Here is an 18,654-nt window from a genome sequence, read left to right as displayed (position 1 = left end):
TTAACCAGCCTTCTCGAAGCGTGCTTAACTTTTTATTGTTGCTGTTTTTTTTTTCTCTTCATTTTCTTTTTTGACAGGCCTACCGCTGTACGGCGACGAAAGGTCCTCGCTGGACCCGTGCAGGGAGGCCCATCCTCGACAAGACGCCTCGGCAGCATGTAGCAGTAGTAGTAGTGGCTTTATTATTACATTTCATATGGAAGGTAAAAGAATGTTTGCTACCCCGGCATCTGCTATCGCGGCTGGAAGCACCTGAGCTGGGGCAGCGGAAATAAAGGATAGCAGGCAGTGTGCAGAAGTGAAAGGAAAGAGGTGAGGGGATAGTAGAAAGGACAGCATGTGCGCCTCTTTCGGAATGCGTCCGCCCTCTCGACTGAGGCCGCTGTGTTTTGTTGCACTGGAAGGCGAAGCGTGGCCGCCTGCGGGGGAAGCAGCTGAAGGCATCCCAAGCAAGCGACACATAGATGGACGACTGCAGTGGAAAACGCAAGGGCGCCGCTCCGTTTATAAGTACCTACAACTGATATACCCCTCGGCTGGGCGTCAGTCGGCGCGATCGTTTCCGCAGCCCTCAGCAGAAGCAGCAGGCGCACGCGCCCGACCTCTCCTCTCAATCCTCGCAATCGTCGGGGCAGCCTTGTTTATTCAAGTCCAGGCGATCCGGCTCGAAGACAATCTGCGCCCGACACGCGAAACAATTCTGGGCCAGGAGCCTTTTTCCCGGCATGCATGTATCTGTGCGCGGAATTGCCAGGAAGCCAAGCCCTGCCGGACTCCCGCGGTTGCATCGCCCTGGTTCCCTCCTTTGGCTCGAATCGCCTGCCTCTCGAGTTTCTATCCGTACTTCTGTTTACCCGCCCAAAGGGGGGAAAAAAACAAAAAAAACCAGAAGACAATCCTTCTCTATTTGTGCGCAGTGCTGCGACGGGGACAGTGATGTTCGTAATGATAGGTTCCAAGGCAGCGTAGGACGTAGTACAGAAGAAGACACTGGGGCGCGCATAATACGTCCGCATATTCGTGCAGAAAGGGCCTATAAATATCTGATAAGCATCGCAATATTCGCGCATTGAGGAAATAAACGCAAAGTAGAAATGCAAGACGGCCTACTTGCGGCGTTTTGTCCACTCTTAATCACTACAGTACGGACGTATCCGCGCATTGAATTCCGGATTTAGAGAACTTCGCTATGCTTGAATACTTCTTGTGTACACAGTACGCCCGGAATAGCTAGATAAAATTGGAATCACGAGTAGCGAACTCTTGTTAACAGCTCGGAATACATGTGCTTGCCGTCGGCTTGATCGAGAGCGTAAGAAGACTGCAGTCGCGAAGAAGACGATGTCACGGTATACGAAAGCGCGCGAAACACATCATCCAAATACTCCACTCCTTGCACATGACTGCGTTTGTATCCGCTATATGCACCCTGGCCAAGCCCCCGCCGCGGGTATGTGCCATTCAGCCTGAGGACACGATCATCACTATCACGTGCACCTGGCGATTCGTGCCCACCTACCGCGCTTTTGCATGGGAAAGAGATGACGCAGAATATCCACGAATTAAGATTTACGCGGGGGGAAAGCGCATCTACAAGAGATTACTTTCAGTCAGCAATATTAACGAAAAAGTTGTTCCGGAAACACAATCTGGCATTGGAATAAATAAAAAATTACGGTGTGCTTCGCAGCACGCGCACTAACTGCAGTGTAAAAGCTGCCAGTTCGCGAAATTAGTGCGCATGTCCACGATAAGGGACAATGTGTTGGGTGGCACGTTCCTAAACAAGCACACCCAAAATAACAAGGAGGGGGGGGGGGGGGGGGGACCCCTAACTCCCGCCTCCCACCTGGGATGCGCGCCTCCGTTGCGTTGTATTGAGCTACGAATCAGTATTTCTAATTCCAGTGAATTTGGCGCAGACGCAGCGGCGTCGAAACTACATAAAGTAATGTGGGCAGATAGAAAAAAAGAAATAAAAATAACATTGCCAAGCCCGCACCGCCTAAGGCGTCGAAACAAACAGACGAAATCCTTCTTCAGAGATGCATCTATTGCATCAGCAGCGTCGAATGAATTCTTAAATGGCGATTTGGCATCAAGCGCCAAGAGCAACAACACCATAAAGTGAATACACGGCTGATCACACATCAGCGATTATTTAGTATTGATGTGGTCCCCGTGAAGAACACCGGAGCCTGCCCTCACCTCACAGGGATAAAGGCAAGGATATGGAAGACCGAGGGCGGCACAAGCGCACAACAGTCGGCGTGGCGACTGTCGTGCGCACGCCAAGTGGAGCGCACTGGCTCATATATAGACTCCCGTACACCGATAAGCCTCCCATGTCATTTCAGGTCGCACCACAGGCCAACTTATTGGGCGCCCGGCCCAGCCAGCCAGGCAACTTTCCGATAACGCCAACAGCAGCTGCCGCCTGTTCGCTCCCCATCAGGCCCTCGTTCAGGCGGCGATAGCGGCACGACGCTCGGAGCACGTCCTTTCATTCGCCCTCTTCGTCATTCCGGAGAGGAACAGGCGGCCTGACAAGCAAGAGACCCAGCACGCGCGCACGCACACATTGCCGGGACCTTAATTACGCCGCTGCGACGGCCGCGCCCCAGGCATGCCCCCTCCGGAGACGGTCGTCAGTCGACGCGAAGGATGGAGAGCTGCGGCGAAAGCGCGCTCGAGGATGCGCGCAAGAGGCTCCGGCGGGAGGCCTCCGCCCCGCTTCCGGCGCGCTCCTCGGACGCGCCGCAGGTAGTACGAGGCGCCTCGACTCGCGTGGCATCGGCGGAGGCATCGAGGCGAGGTGGCGACGCGCCTCTCATCAGCGCATGCAAAGACGGCCGGCAGAAAGGCGGGAAAGCAAACGGAGTCATGCGCAGTCGGCAGGCTCAAAGGGAAGGGCGGCTCAACACGTGGGCGCAGCCGTGACGTAAACACCCGTGAAAGGGGACGCGCGCGCAGAGCACACGCTGTGGGGGTCTTGTCCGTGAGTCACGTGACACGTATAGCCCCAGTGCGAATTAAGCCAGCTTCCTAAGCCTCGGGCGCGGCTGCATGAATGGGCGCACAGGCTTCGTGAGGCGCCCAGATTTTCGGCCACCACGCGGGATGTTTTTTCTCGCGATAGATTCGTATCAAAACCACCAGTGCTTATGTCTTTGCCATCGTGCGCGTCTTGCGCTTCCTGAAAACGAGTGGCTGTGGCCGTGTGTGTGACCATCGATTGTGACCGGTAAGGCGGAGCTGAAGGCACACAAACGAACATTTACTACTGTACCGAACAAATGGCGCAAAAATTTTAAAAAATTTAACTATATCGCAATGCATCTGAAAACCGCCACGCGAAAATTGAAAAAGGGTGGTAGTCCCGGCGGCCTCACCACGAGCCAGTATTCGCTTGCGGTGCGCGCATACAATGACATCACGCTTGCTTAACGCCAGACGCAGCCGCTTTCCTTACTTTGACAAGAGCGGGCTGAAGACTGCTAACCTGACCTGCATTGCGAATGTGCGCTGCGAAAAAAAAAAAAATGAGGGCAGGAGGAGCAAAAATGAGAAAGACTGTAGCATATCAGCGACGAAAATGGCAGCACCGAGGAATACATAGAATAATGACAACCATGTGTACAAGGTCCTCATAATATTTTTTTTAGACCAGCCAGTGTGTGTAAGAATTGAGGACGAGCAAGTCGGGTTCTGAAAGCTAACATGCAGGAGGAGAAAAGGCATAGAAAATAAAAGGGCACCGCCGAAAGCATTATTAAATGACCTCGAAGCAACTTCAGGCGGGGCCGTTCCCTCGTATATGCGCGCTACTGGCAGCGGAATCGCAACAAATTAGGCACAAGGCTAAAGCCGCTGCCCATAGCAGACCGCTCCTCCACTGGCGCGTTCGCATGAAGCACCGATTCAGAGAGCGAACACGAAGATGAGAGACCGCCCCGACGCGAAAATAGACGGTGAGGCACACTATACGCCTCGTACACGAGCAACAAGCGCCGACGAGTGGCAGCGAAAGAGGCGCTGCCACGGCCATTAGGGCCGACGAATAGACTTCCTACAGTAACTTTAATTACATTCCGTCTGTGAGCCTATATACATAAAACTTGAGAGATCATACGCATAGTGCGACTGCCGCAGGACCGGGCAGGAAAAAAAAAAAGGCCATTTTTTTCCCTTGTTCTGCAAGTCAAGGCGAAATAAAATAAAGTGAAAACGGGAAAACATGCCGAAACGAGCATCTCTTTTGTAATAGGTTTTTTGACATCATGGGGCCTATAGCAGAATGTCAGTGAGCTTGCGCTGACCAACAATGCGTCGTTTTGGCACAGTACAGCGCAATGTAAATGTTCGAACCACGGAAATGGGAGAATTTGTTATATTTTGCGACCAATACGACCAAGAGAACAACGGCCGTTCGTACGTTTATCCCCTTATCCACGCCATCAACAGAGGCGGCATCGTTCGTTGATGCACGCGCGTGGTGCGAATGTGATGGAGTCAGCCAGGTAGCCAGCCGGCCGCTTTTATCCAGCACCGCGCTTTTATCACAAACCACAAAGAGCGCAAAGCTCTCCCCATCATGGATTTAAATTTTGACCACCCAGCGTACAAACATTTTTTTATAGTCCGTTGTTCGCGGTTTCATAAAGAATACAAAGCTACGGCATGAAACAACTATGCGCGTACATTGCCGGCAAGTGCCCAGCTCACTCCTAGGATACAACAAAAAAAAAAGAAAGTTATTTCACAAGCAATAGTATCACTGCGAATGTGCACGATAACTAGCGCCTAAAAGAATCATGGGGCCAGGCACGACGTATAGGTGCAGGCTGTGGGAACTGTGCTTGCGTGTGATCGCGCTGCTTTTCTCCATTCGAAGGGACGCTCTTTCGAGAACCGCTGCAAATCGTTTCTTCGGCAAGCAGTCTTCCCGCTTGGGTCGCTCCGAGTGAGCTGTTTAGGCGAGAGGCCACGAGCGGGAAATGAACGGAGATACCGCCACCGACTCGGGCAGCAGGAAGGTAACAGGTGCGTAGTGCTCCTCCCTGTTCCCTGGACTTTGCTTGCCAGGGGATCACGAACATGGGTGGCGAAACGCGCGCACCTTTGTGTCTGCTTGAGTCCAGGCCCGAATGCAGTCCATGTCGCCCGCCTGTGAGGCTTTTGACCCCAGATTCGGGAGGGCCTCATTTGGTTGGTTCTCCGTCACCGCCGGCCATTGCCGGTGGCAACGCGCGATGGGCCATCGCCGTACGCCCTGTGTCGTCTGAATGAGCCCTGCGCATTCCCCATGCTCATTCGTGCTGTATCGGTCGATTTAACACTTCGGATGGCCGTGGGGCCCACGATCGCCCGTAGCTGTGCCGTCACGCGTGTATGGTCTTTGCTATGGCAGGGCTATGGGTTGTAACGAGGACTGGGGATTAGTGCAGTGTTATGTACTGCAGCTAAACACTTTTGCTCTCCGTTACCAGCGCCTTCCTTTCTTCGGAGTCAGGCCACAGGCGCGTGCATGGTGAACACTACCTGCACCACCAGCTTCCTCTGGCCCGAACCCGCGTTATGTGGGCGAAGTGTCACTAACTTAACACCCCTCACTGGTAATCCCACAAAGGTCACGACCGGGGCGACGTACTTATTACGCTCACTCTTGCTCGTCCAAGCGGCCGCGGACTTCTTCGGACAGCCGCCAACGCTGCCGACGCTGCTTTCGCTCACTCGACGGCAAGTGTTACGATGAAGTCGGGGGCCGGAAGGAACGAAAGGCGTCGAACTTGGAAGGGACAGTACGCGCCCAAAGATCGACGTGTCCAGTGGCGTTCTATATAACCAGCGTATATCCCACTAAATAGGCCTCACAAAGTAGGAGGTGTTACAGCTTAACTCGTTGCATCCGAGCTCGTTACAAGCGTGGTCGCCGTACACGGCAGGTCACAGTCCATGCTGCGGACGCCAAGCGGCACCGCGTTACAGATATAGCTACCGGCGACTGCCTACAACAGACAAACGTTGTTAAGAGCAACAGACGCCAACACCACAGATAAAAACCCAACGGGCAGGTGGGGGAGAGAACGGGGGGAGGGGGGGGGGGGGGAGAGAGAGAGAGAGAAAAGGGACACAGCGGCGCCGCGCAAGGCACAAAGCCCGCTTACATACAGCGGCACCCCCAACCAATTCACCGCGAGACAAGCGGTGTGCCCGAAGCGACCCGTATGCATACATATACGCGCCCCGGGTCGTCATCGTCGTCGTGCCGGTCGCGCAGCACACACACGCACGCGAGCGATGAATGTGCATACACAGGACGTGCGGTGACAGAAAAGGGTGCTCGCCGATTGCGCTCCGGCCGCAAATGCCACACACCAGCCTGGGACCTCCTCTCCCTTCCAGCCGTGCTCTTCCTCGTCGGCCAACACTGCGGACGCGCCCTCGCGGGGCCATTACTGCACGATGCCGCTCGAAGGGGGAGGACAACGGGAGCACCAATCGACACAGCGCGGACTTGGCCAACAATGAGCCCCCCCCCCCCCCCCCCCCCTCGCAATAACAATAAGCACGCGCGCACGGCACCTCTGTCCGGTTTCTCGATACCGCCTGTTACGTCGTGTTGGTGGCGCGCTCGGCGCGCGACGCCGCTCAGCAGCCCCAGGCCGCCGGGCAATTTCGGCTCGCGGTGATCAGACGCAGTGGGGTAGATACGTTGCTTCGGCGTGGGCGCGAGCACTTGGCCTCGATGTGACGGAGATGGCGCTCGACGAATGGAGCATGTGCTCCGACGGTCGCTAAATAACTCCACTGGACTCAGGTTAATGCAAAGTTTCAGTAGCGCTTTCGCAATTCGCGCCTATTCGAATTGGCTGGGAAAAAGCGTGAGATACAGCAAATCGCGCACGTGTTGCACTCGCCAAAAAAATGGAGACGGGGGCAGTGCACATGATGTGACAAGCGTCGGCTCCGACCAAAATCGAGGCGCAGGCTAGGAACAACCTTTTGGCGGTAATAAGGGCGCACTGGTTGAATCCCTTACTTTTGCTTCTCGTCACATACGACGGAATTCTGGGCAGGCACTTCCAGTGCAAGTGTGACGTTAAGAGACGGGAAGAGGGCGGAGTGGGGAGGGAACAAACGCGGGTTAGTGACATCCTAATCGAAATCAAGAAAAAGAAATGGGCTTAGGGCAGGGCATGTAGTGCGAAGGCAAGATAAGCGCTGGTCCTTACGGGTAACGGACTGGATTCCAAGAGGTGGCGAGCGCAGCAGGGGCCGGCAGAAAGTTAGGTGGGAGGATGAGATTAAGAAGTTTGCAGGGATAGAGTGGCCGTAGCTGGCGAAGGACAGGATTAATTGGAGATACATGGGAGAGTCCTTTGTCCTGCAGTGGGCGTAGTCAGGCTGATGATGATGATGATGGTGGTGATTTATTAAGAGCGTCTTCTCTCTCTCTCTTGTGGCAAGCTATATACTTCGGCACATTTCGGCGCATGGTCGCAAGGTCTTCCTGCCCTCAAGGGTTCCCATCCTGTTATATCCAGGTGTTATCACCATAAAGAAAAAAAACGAGAGTAACAATAAAGAAAGGCCGAAAAAACGCAGGGATGGGCAGAAGAAAATGTAAGAAGGGAACAAAGCGAACACCAACCATATTAGCTTTTACGCATAACATTTATGGTATCAAGAAAGTAATACGGATTTGGCGAACATACCAAACCGGTGGGGAACATTTATTTTCAAATAAAAGATATGAGTGTAGTGATGCTATGAACGTGATGACATAAAGCAATGGGTGTGTCTAGAGACCAGCAGGTCCAGGGCCAGGCAGGCAGGAAGGTAGGCAGCTAGCTCAAGGCGCGAGACAAGTATAAATGTCATGCGTGCGTGCAAGGAATGGAATAACGGCAGAAACGAAAAGTCAGATGAGTCAGCAGAAAAAAAAAAAAGGGCGAAGGGGGGATGTCGGGTTCGTCGCAGGAGCTGTCGCCGTGCGAAACCGACCTGCATGAGTGCAATGGGTGCGTTGCACTCGCGGAAACTACCGAAAGCTACCACGATTAGCGGCCGGCTAAACGGGAAAAGAGAGACATGATGCTCGGGTAGCACTTTGGTTGAAGTTAGCGCTGCAGGCATCGCAGTGAAATTGCTCAAGGCAACTACAATGCGCAGAATTCTGAAAGGAATAAAAAAGCAGGAAAGAGAAAACGCATCAGTTTGGGTTCCCATTAGTCTGTACTACATTTGCGAGTCCGCAGATCACGAGCACCTGCGCACGTTCGGGTCCCAGCACACGGAGATGAAACAGCGCCCGCGCGCAATGCAGTGTAAGGTGCTATCCGCACGCCACCGGTACAGGAGGGCTGTGCGCGGGAAAAGGCGGCAGCTGCCAGTTGCATGCAGAGCGGACCGCCAGCCGGGCAGGAAGGGCGTCGAAAAACAGCCGCGCACAATGAGGGTGGCCGGGCGGACCTGCCGACCGCCGTGCGACGACGCCACAAAGGCCGCGCACGCCGCACGCGCGGCCGCGCACACAGCGACGGCGACTGCGGTAGCAGAACGCGACGCCCGCACGCAGCATCGACCAATGGATGCGGTGACTCTCTGCGTCCAGCCGGAAACCGCCGGACAGGACGCACGCAGACCGACCACGGGCCGAAAGAAGCATCGCCGGTGCAAACACCGGGACGTGGTCAGCGCATACGTCAGAGCTTTGTGCGCACAGAACTGAACAACGCAACGTCCCTTGCAACTAGACAACACGACGTCATTGTATAAAGCGTGCTAAACGCCCTCTTCCTTTTTTTTCTTGAAGGAAAATAAATAGCAGTTATGCTAATTCAACGTTCTCACCTGTGTAATTATTTCGCTTGAATATCATAAAGTGTGAAGAAAGTCGACACGACGATATAGTACGCAGGTAACTAAAACGCAGTGCATTTTTAACAACGCATCAGCTTTGCAAACAGTGCACACCGATGAGTCGAAAGCAATTATGGCCCACGCAACTTCGCCAAAACTTTGGGAAAAATATTAGTGACGTAGGAAATTTCTCTCTGCGCTTAATCATTTTCAGCGCTCATGAAACAGCTGGACTGCACGGTCCGCGCTGCTGTAAATGCTAGCTTTTTCTTGGCGAAAACGTGCTACACACCCGCGCGCACGCGCGTGGGGAATACCAGACTTGAGGCCTTCCGGCAGCGATGCGGCTGAGACGCCAGCAAGTTTGTGCCCCACACGCGCAATACTCGTTCGTACAAAGTGATCCGAAAGTCATGGAAAAAGTAAAAAAAAATTCAATGATTCGAAAAGTAGAGGCAGCAGCGCGATGCGATTTGCACAGAACAAAATGTGGGAAATGGTTTTAATAAGAAAGAATATTACCATAATAGTTACGTTGGCCAACTAAAGGTGGCGGTTTAGCTTTTCAGTTGTGTCAGTATAGTTTGTATAATGGCGCTATAGCGTTACCTTTCGGTGACCATTGTTCCAACAAAATTTTTCGCTATACAAAAATCCCATCTCTTTCTGTGCATTTCTGTGGAAACCGCACTACGCTACTGTCTCTGTTTTTAGAACTATTCAATTTCTTACTTCTTCTGCGACTTTCAATTGCATCACCCTGTATATATACCGGGTCGAAGAGGAGGCTACGTACCCTGTTGTCCCACAGCGAGCGGTGACCTCCGATGCGGCTGGCGGCATCCGAGTTGAACAGCTTAGAGCGCACGCCGTCTTCGCTCCGCGACTTGACTTCGGAGTAATGCTGCGTAAAAGCACGAGAGAAAAACGAGGCAGAGCTGTAAATGCTGCACCCCCAAAAAACGCTCTCTTCTTCTGTCTATAGTACAGAAACCAAGCACACGCCGCCCGCCAGAGGCGCGCTGCAGCCGCGTCCCAGAAGAAAACCAAAACCTATACGACCTCTAAGAGCACGGAAAAAGTGAGCCCAGGAAAAAGAAAAGGTCATCACGAGAAGTAAGCTTTGCCGCCGTGTGTTGGGCGAAGCGTACGCGCGATAAAAGCGCACAGCCGGTGCAGATACGCAGGTCAGAAGCTCCACCACGCTGCCACTAGACAGGTGACCTTTGGACAGATAGATAGAGGAAAAGAAAAAAAGAAAAGAGAAGATTAAAAAGTGCTCATCGGAAAGATTGGGCGCAGATGATTGGCAGTGGAGATTCATTCACGAGGGTGGTGTGCGGTTTTTCAGTCACCGCTGACACTGTTTCGCACCAGGTGGGGGCGACAAGTGTATAGGAGCTTTTATCATTTTGTCGCTGGCGTAACACACTGACTGCAACGCGTCACGCTGATTGATCATAACGGAGTGACGTCACGCATGACGCTAAGAATGTTTCCAGTGACGGTAGAAGATGCAGCGCCGGCAGCACGTCTATACATATAGGTATAGACCTCCTTCACGCCGCGAAGGTGCGGTGGCGCTGATGTCAGCAGAGACTTTCTCACGGTAGACAAAACAGGTTCCGCCTGCCCGCGCCTACCATAACTGCCGCAGCTGCAGGCAGGACGGCGCGGCTGCATCGCGCCCTCGCACTGCAGAAACAACATGTATTGACAAGCTGCGTCGCTGTATTATAAAAAGGAAGATTAAATCGGCCTCGGTACTTTTCCCGCACATTAATACCGCAACAGGTCACTTTAAAAGCTCAGTGTGGATCTCAATTTACGCAGCAGACAGTCAGTGTATGCGGCAAAGGCTTCGTAGCGGGGAAGATGTTACGCTCACTCGCCTATACATCAGCATAGTACGCTTAAAACAGAGCAAGGAAAAAACCAGCGCAGATTTAGCTGCGCAAGTAATTATCACCCGGAACTGTCCTGGTGCGCACGGGGCGCCGGTCGGCTCACTCGCGACCAAGGAATGCGTTCTTGTCCATAGCACAGCATATTTTAACGAATGTCGAAATTATACGAACATATAAGGGAGCGTTCATTGCATTGAATATCTACGTGGGATTATTTCTTAAAAGCAACGACATAATTAATTTGATTCATGTAGAGAGGTCTGCTGAATTTGCATCGCTCGTGCACGGTCACGTTGGTATGATTTGAACAGCGCATGTTAACGTTTGCGAAAAGCCACGTGAGCTCGTTTAGCTCTTTTCACTGCATGATTTGTCATAATCTGGTTAATGCGGTTCTGCGTGATCGCCAAGCGTACTGTTTGAAAACAGCCGGGGGCGGGAATTGTCCGAGTTGCAGCGTTCTATTGTCGAATCGTTTCTTTTATCGCATGGTAATGGCGGGCAAAGGATACTAAAAGCACGCAGTAACAACTGCGAGCCCACCAAGCTGCGTCCAGCGCACGTAGTGCACAGGCGAAGCGACCTAAGCAGCTGCGTATTTCAAACCCGTGAGTTGCTCAGCAGCCGATTAGTTAAGAGGTTAAACTACCAGAAACTGTTGGGTAGAACACTGTAACGAAGAGATACTGGGGATTAAGCTATTAAATGTGAGTTGTGTCAACAGACGGCGAGTGGTCGACCGAGACAATGCCAGTGCTTCTTCTCACTATGGTACTGAAGCAAAATCATGCTGGTTAGTACATTGTGTCAAAGATTGGTGATTTTATACAATGTCTAGAGCAGAAATCAATGGCTTTCTGTTTACCGCCAACCACATACACACTGCTCAGTGTCGAGCTCTTTCCGTGAACACAACGCACGCGGTCAACGCGACCCGTGTACTTCGAGCTAAATAACAAAATTTAATGCATGAGCCACTCTTGTGATCCAAATAAACTGAAAACACACCTGCAAGCCTTGAAAACCCGCGCCCAAGACCTCCCCGTGACGCCCGCTCCCTGGCTTCTTGCCTACCGCGAGCGACGGATAAAAGCGGAAGACCAACAAAGAATAAACGGCCCGCATGCAGCATTTGTCTTCCATCTTCAAGATGCACACGAAGCCAATGCGGTTATTCCCCTCCAGCTATATAAGTCTACCACGAAGCTCGAGATGTCAGTAAACTGTACCTGACAGCGCCACCTGTTGGTGACAATTGAGACAATAAAACTGTTCGTTCTTAAAGAAAAGGTCCATGTCTTTCTGGGCATTTCTGTGAAGACCGAATCTCGCTGCTGTTTTTACTTCTCAAATTATTGAATTCTTACGCTTCCTGTTTCTTGTGACTTGGACCACCCCCGACTGTGTATCTGTTATTCGCCACGATACAAAACTCTAGGAATGAATGGCGCGATAACGTGCGAAGCATACAAACTGCACTTCACTCAGGTCCAAGAAGGCCATAATATGCGATTTCGGTTTGGTTTAGGTTTGGTTTATGGGGTTTAACGTCCCAAAGCGACTAAGGCTATGAGAGACGCCGAAGTGGAGGGCTCCGGAAATTTCGACCACCTGGGGTTCTTCAACGAGCACTGACATCGCACAGTACACGGGCCTCTAGAATTTCTCCTCCAAAGAAATTCGACCGCCGCGGCCGGGATCGAACCCGCGTCTTTCGGGTCAGCAGCCGAGCACCATAACCACTGAGCCACCGCGGCGGCATGCGATTTCGCTAAAGAGCGACCCATCCGAGAGCACCATGCATTCACTCGTCCTCAAGCTCCGCCTGTAGCGATCGGTGAAGGGCGGAGCATAGTTAAAGTCAGTATGTGTATTCACAGTTAGAGCAAAACAGAAATTTGTGTATTCACAAACTGCATTTCGACCATGCGCACCTGTGATATATAGCGAGCTCTGCGAACCACTGCCTCAACTTTATTACTGATCATAAGAAGTCGCATCCAGGTGTAACCCCTGAGCTTAATGCAAGTAAAAACTGTTTGCGTAGTAGGTAAAATTGCAATGGAAAAACAACCGATTTCTGAACGGATGTTACCTTGAGTAAGAGCAACAAAAATTTCGCTGCGCTGATGTGGAGAAAATTCATCAAGCGTTCAAATTCCGTTGATTTTCCATTAACGCAACACTAAAGTAAGAGCACGTCAGCGAAATTTCAAAATTCACTTTTATAAGGCAACGCGCCACGCTGACCAGCCAGAATGTCGCTCACTGATTGGTCCGGACACTGTGACGTAATCAGACACTCACTAGAGCTTACCTGCGGCGCTAGTGCGAATGTAGCGGCATAAACAAAACTGACCTGGCTGAAAATGCAGCCTCCGCAATCTGCTGCACACAATGGCGATCTCATTACCCGTCAGGAATTTTTAGAGCATTAAGTGCAGGCCTTCGACCATTAAAGCTGCATTTTGGAAAACACAAGAAGAACCGCAAGGCGATAGGAAAGAGCAAACGCCACAAAAGCTGGCCAAATCTGCTTCCTTTTGGGGCCCTCCGATATCTGGTTTTAAACGTGATTGGGGGTTGAATATCGGGCACTATATTTTTTCAGTTCAAATCCGGGTAAGCGGACTATTAAAGAAAAGAGTTGATAATTCTAATTAACTCTTCCCTTACCGCGCCTGTTCAATTCGTTAAATGTGAGAGATGGTACAAAATGGCCCATTCTGAGCGATCCGGGTCGCTTTTGGACAAGTGACGCCATTCAACATCAACATCAGCCTGGCTACTCCCACTGCAGGACAAAGGCCTCTCCCATATCTCTCCAACTAACCATTCAGTACGCTGCAAAAGGAATGTACTTCAGTTTGGAATTCGGTTTCTTTCGTCAGCCGTATGAGGGAGTATTTCTAAACTTCCCGCGAAACATGTCAACGCGCAGCGATCGTGGTGAACACGGCGTCCATGGTGGCGACCTCGTCTCGCACCGTTCCCCGCTCGGCAACGGCGGTGCACTCGCGCGATACCGCAGCATCGACACTTGCTTGGTTTAGCAGATGCAAGCGGCAGCTTTGCGCGAAAATATGAGGTCCATTCGTCTCATTTCAGTTCGGACCGAGATTACTGCTCCGGTTTGCCTGGAGTATCGACAGGTGCCCGTGTATAAGCTTCGTCTGTAAGCTTCGCCACAGACATCGGCTGCTTACCAAGCCTCTCTTAAGGCATCGTCTTTCGTCGAAGATCAGCGTCTTTCGACAGCTATATAGCTTGAATTCCATGACTCACAGCGCCGCTATATACAGCTCCGCTATTTCGCATGAAGATTCATTTTGTAGGAATACCCGCACAAGCAGCGAATAATCCCACCAAACTTCGACTAGTATTCAATTCAATTTCAAGAACTTAATCAGTGCCCTATAATATGCATGTATCTGACAGTACAGCTTCCAGTGTGATTCCAAGTAATCCTGACTGCACGCTACGGAAGCTGGCGTTCATGTGACATCGCCATGATGAGCCACCTTCCTCTACAACGCAGTAAACTGCAATCGAACACTGCTTGGACTGTGCCACGTAAGAAAGAAGCCAACGAGCGCTAAACACGCCAGGATCCCTAAAAGAAGCATCGAAAACAAAAGCGCAGGCTGCCGTCCTCCCTACACACAAGTCCACACCTTCAAACCTATACCTCGCGGCCTATACAGTTGCAGAACTCTTACGACAGAGCGCGTGGAGCGCAGCAATAATGCCCCAGAACGCGACGGCCACTCGCTACAACAGCTTGGCCATAACTTTACCACCATCAAAACTTTTTGCCTCAATAAGACTCTCCATTAAAACTCCTTTACAAACTTTTTCTTTGCACTTTTGAAGACAAAACGTCCGCTCTTGTACCCAAACGGCGCAGAAACTTCGCCAGGGTGCAAGGTGGCGTTTGCGCTGCATGCGTACAAAGCTTTCTCGAGACAAATGAGAACGAAACGCGTCCCCCGCGGGAGCCGAAAAACGCGGCCGTCGCGCGGCATCCGGGAGTCATACGAACGGCGTCAGACGAAGCCGCGCCTAACAATGAGCCAGACAGCGGAGACATCTATCAACCCAGGGCGGCGCAATCAGGCGCACTGTCCTGCACCGCAAACCGCAACGTGATCGGCATGGCCAACGGGGTGACAAGCCTGCACGCGCAGCAGCTGACTCGGCTTCGCGGCGCTAGTCTCGGCAGCGCGCGCGCACACACACGATCGGACGGCAAGAGTGCGAAAACCGGTCGACTCAAAATCCGATTGCCAACAAGGCAGCGGCCTTCCTCCCTCCCTAACCAACTCTTCGCCTTTTTAAAATAGAAAAGAATCGGCGGCGAGCGAGAGGGCTGCTCGTTCCACCTGGCTGCTCGTAGACCCGGACCGCGGAATGAGTTTTCCTCGCTGCCGCGGCAGAGGAGACGACTCTTTTTCAGAGGCCGCTAGAAAGTTCCAACGGAGCCGTAGGTTTTCCTCGGCGCGCGCCACGCAACAAGAAGAAAGTACACTGTACGCCGCCGCCCCGCCGCGAAGACGGCCTGAGCGAGCAGGTCTCGTCTCTCGCGAGGACTCCGCTCTAACGGGGCTCGACTGCTGGCGCTCTTCCTTCCTCCTCGGCCTCCCGGGGTGCGAGACAGTGCGCGCAGAGAGAGAGAGAGAGAGAGAGAGAGAGAGAGAGCCGTTCGAACGCTCCCATCGCCTCGCGATGGGAGCGTTCTTAGCTCTGCGCCGTTAGTTCTGAGATAGCGCGCCCAAAACGAAAAGAACAGCGGTTCGAATGGAGTAAAGCCTTAGCATGGAGACTCTTCTCACACCGCTCGTCCAGAATTACGCGGAGAGCAATCTCCACTTTACCGCGAGCTGCAGAACAAGAGGTATATATTTGTCCCTACTTGCGAGCTTCGACAGCGGCCACCAAAAGCTCACTGATTATAGCGACTGTAGTATACAAGAACGTTTGTGGTTATGGAGGTTTAACGTCCCAAAGCAACTCAGGCTATGAGGGACGCCGTAGTGAAGGGCTCCGGGCTACGGAAATTTCCACCACCTGGGGTTCTTTAACGTGCACTGACATCGGCACAGTACACGGGCCTCTATAGAATTTCGCCTCCATCGAAATTCGACCGCCGCGGCCGGAATCGAGCCCGCGTCTTTCGGGACAGCAGCCGAGCGCCATAATCACTCAGCCACCGCGACGGCTGCGTATACCAGAAATTTCTAATATGAAATTACAGTGCATATTCAGTGGTGAAGTGCGCATTCGTTCAGGACTGTCTCCAAAACACTGCGCAAGTTTCATCGGTGTCTTGTGCACAATAAACCAAAGATTTCTTTATTCTATGGCTTGGCCTTAGGTCAAACACTTCGTGTATGCAGAACGTTAAGCCACTAAGATCGCACCATTTACACCCTCTCAAGTCACGTCGGCCATTCTTGCGTAGGAGCCGCATTTAAAACTGCTAATACGACCAGAGGACGCTACTTTGTGGTTCAAATGCGTACGGCACTTTTTTTTTTTAAGCCTGCGTACGACGATCTGTCGCCAACAAACGGCAGGAATAACGTTCATTAACCTTGATTTGAATATCCAGATCACCCGCTCCAGACTTCGACTAGACTCCGGCTTGTTGTACACTTGTTATTAAAATATTCTGCATCGTTAAGAGTTAAGACGCCCCGTCAGGAAATAACGTGTACTCTGACCTGGCTCCGCTCTCTCCGTCGCAGGTGCCAAACGGAGTTCAGCAGCCTATCTGCCGAGAAAACAAGTCACACGTGAAATCCCGCGCCCTTTCGAGTAGGGTCACTCTAGGCCAAGTGACCCACACTTTGCGCTCGACCATATTCGATTTCTTAAAAAAAGAAAGAAATGGTACATGAAGCTACCAAGGTAAACACTGCTCCAGCCTGGTTTAGGCGACAACAAATGTTTTTCGCGCCATGCCCGCCATCTTAAGTTTGCAGATAGCAGTGCCTAGTCAAACAAAAAAAATATGTAGACAATTGAAATTTCCAAGCATGGCTATGTAACTTTTTCGCGTGAATAAAAACGCTGTGCTTTTATATATAATGACGAATTAAATTTGCCCTTTTTCCCCAAACATGAAGCCCCGGAAAAAATACAAAAACCACGGGAATTTGAATTTTTTAAACTAATTTTTACGGTCTCACAGGAGTCAAGCCATTCTTTCCCTTTCTGCAGAACTCAAAGAAGGAGGGAAGAGGAGGGAGGGAAGACAGGGTGGTGAGAAGGGCTTCGTGTTCTATGTTGTCGCAGGCTATGTGGAGGTCGTGGGCTAAAAGAGCTCTAGTATGGCGGGAGTGGATGGGGTACTAAGACCTCCGAGGATATGCGGAGCATCGCATCTTGGGTCGAGAGGTGGGGTCGGAAGACTAGCATCGTGTGGGCTACCAGTGTCTTCAAGAAACAGTTTCAGGTGGTTGAGGATGACGTGTTCCATGAGTTTTCCAAGGCAGCATGTGAGGAAGATGGGACGGAGGTCTTTGAGGGTGGCTGGTTTCCCAGGGATAAAGATGGCTTCTGCAAGTTTCCAGAAGGAGGGTAGTTCTACGTGCCAGCACTTGTTGAAGTAGCATACTAGCGCTTGGACAGAGTGGTGGTCTACGTTGCGGAGGGCCTTTTTTTGTGACGTAATCCATGCCTGGCGCGGATCGCGACCGTAGTTTTACAATGTCCGCGCGGACCTCTGCAGGGGTGATGCCTGCATCTAGCGCTGAGTTTGTGTCCTTCATGTTCGAGGGAACGCGCCGTGAGCGAACTTGTCGTCGGCTCTTCAGTAGGTTTGCCAGTTCCCACGGAGTAATCACGTCACGGCGGGCCAGCTGGTCGTTCGATCTGCGTCTCGCTCTCCGTACAAAGGTCAAATACCGAACAGGAGCTGGCATAGCCATGCGGTGAGGCTGACTGTTGCGACCCTAGAGCCCAAAAAAGGACTACTAATTTAAGCGAGCTCCTCAAAATCCCCCCTCCCCCCCCCCCATAAAAAAATCCAAGAACGATAAAAATACAACAATGCCTTGTCTTAAATGTACAAAGCCCAAAGACCTTGCTCGGCGACTGTTCCAATATCGGGCGCGCGAAGTGACTTCTGAAAGGCTGAGTGCAGTGGAGAAGCCATAAGGCGGCGAGCACTTGATCAAACGCTTAGCAATATTAATTTTGACTGAAATATTATTGCTATTGCTACTCAGTCAGGGTGCCTTCAAGACAATATGAAAGTACCACAGTTAAACCAGGGGTTTCAGTTAGCGCCTTCCAGTTGTAGCAACGTGCGCACAGGGCCATCAGATATTTGACTTTCAATTCATCGAAACTTTATCAGTCGTGAAAAATAACACACACAAGAGATCAAGAACCACTTTTCTGTCTTGTTATTGGAGGGAGGGAGGGAGGGAGGGAGGAAGGAAGGAAGGAAGGAAGGAAGGAAGGAAGGAAGGAAGGAAGGAAGGAAGGAAGGAATTCGCCCCTGATTCACCTGCAAGGTTAAGCTAACTGCAACTTGGGTGCTCTACTACTTTAGTCCTCGTATAGGGGCGATCAGCTGGACTGATGTGGAGGAAATGCGAGAGCATTCGACTCAGCGTCTACTGCCGCGCGTCATTGCTTCTCTTCGGCAATTTCAGCCGCCCGTCTCAGGCGCATTTAATTTTGCTGAGTCATTCTTAGTCATTTTTCCCTTGTGCTGAGTCATTCTAAGTCCGGCTTCTTCGCTCTCTCCCCTACAAGCGGAAAGGGGGATTCCGCTCTCTCTACCTTGGCAGATGGAGAGAGGGAAACCCAACTAAACACCACCTGACGCCTAGTTGCAGTATAACATGCAACTATAAAATATAAAAGCTAG

At 51.7% G+C, this 18,654-nt stretch overlaps 1 protein-coding gene across 1 annotated transcript in view; it reads right to left on the bottom strand.

Moving 5' to 3' along the window:
* LOC149352602 (uncharacterized) overlaps positions 1 to 18,654 on the bottom strand; it is a 390,194-nt gene that overhangs the window by 242,347 nt on the left and 129,193 nt on the right. Inside the window, exon 2 of the mRNA XM_089581788.1 lies at positions 9,662 to 9,769. Within this exon, the coding sequence (XP_089437914.1) occupies positions 9,662 to 9,769 (108 nt within the window). The remainder of the gene's footprint in view (positions 1 to 9,661; positions 9,770 to 18,654) is intronic.

Source organism: Amblyomma mixtum, chromosome 3 (genome assembly GCF_055824585.1).
Source record: "Amblyomma mixtum isolate Tamu chromosome 3, ASM5582458v1, whole genome shotgun sequence".
Classification (NCBI taxonomy): Eukaryota; Metazoa; Arthropoda; class Arachnida; order Ixodida; family Ixodidae; genus Amblyomma; species Amblyomma mixtum.
Note: the sequence above shows the minus strand (reverse complement) of the source record. Positions and strands in the feature narration are given on the sequence as shown.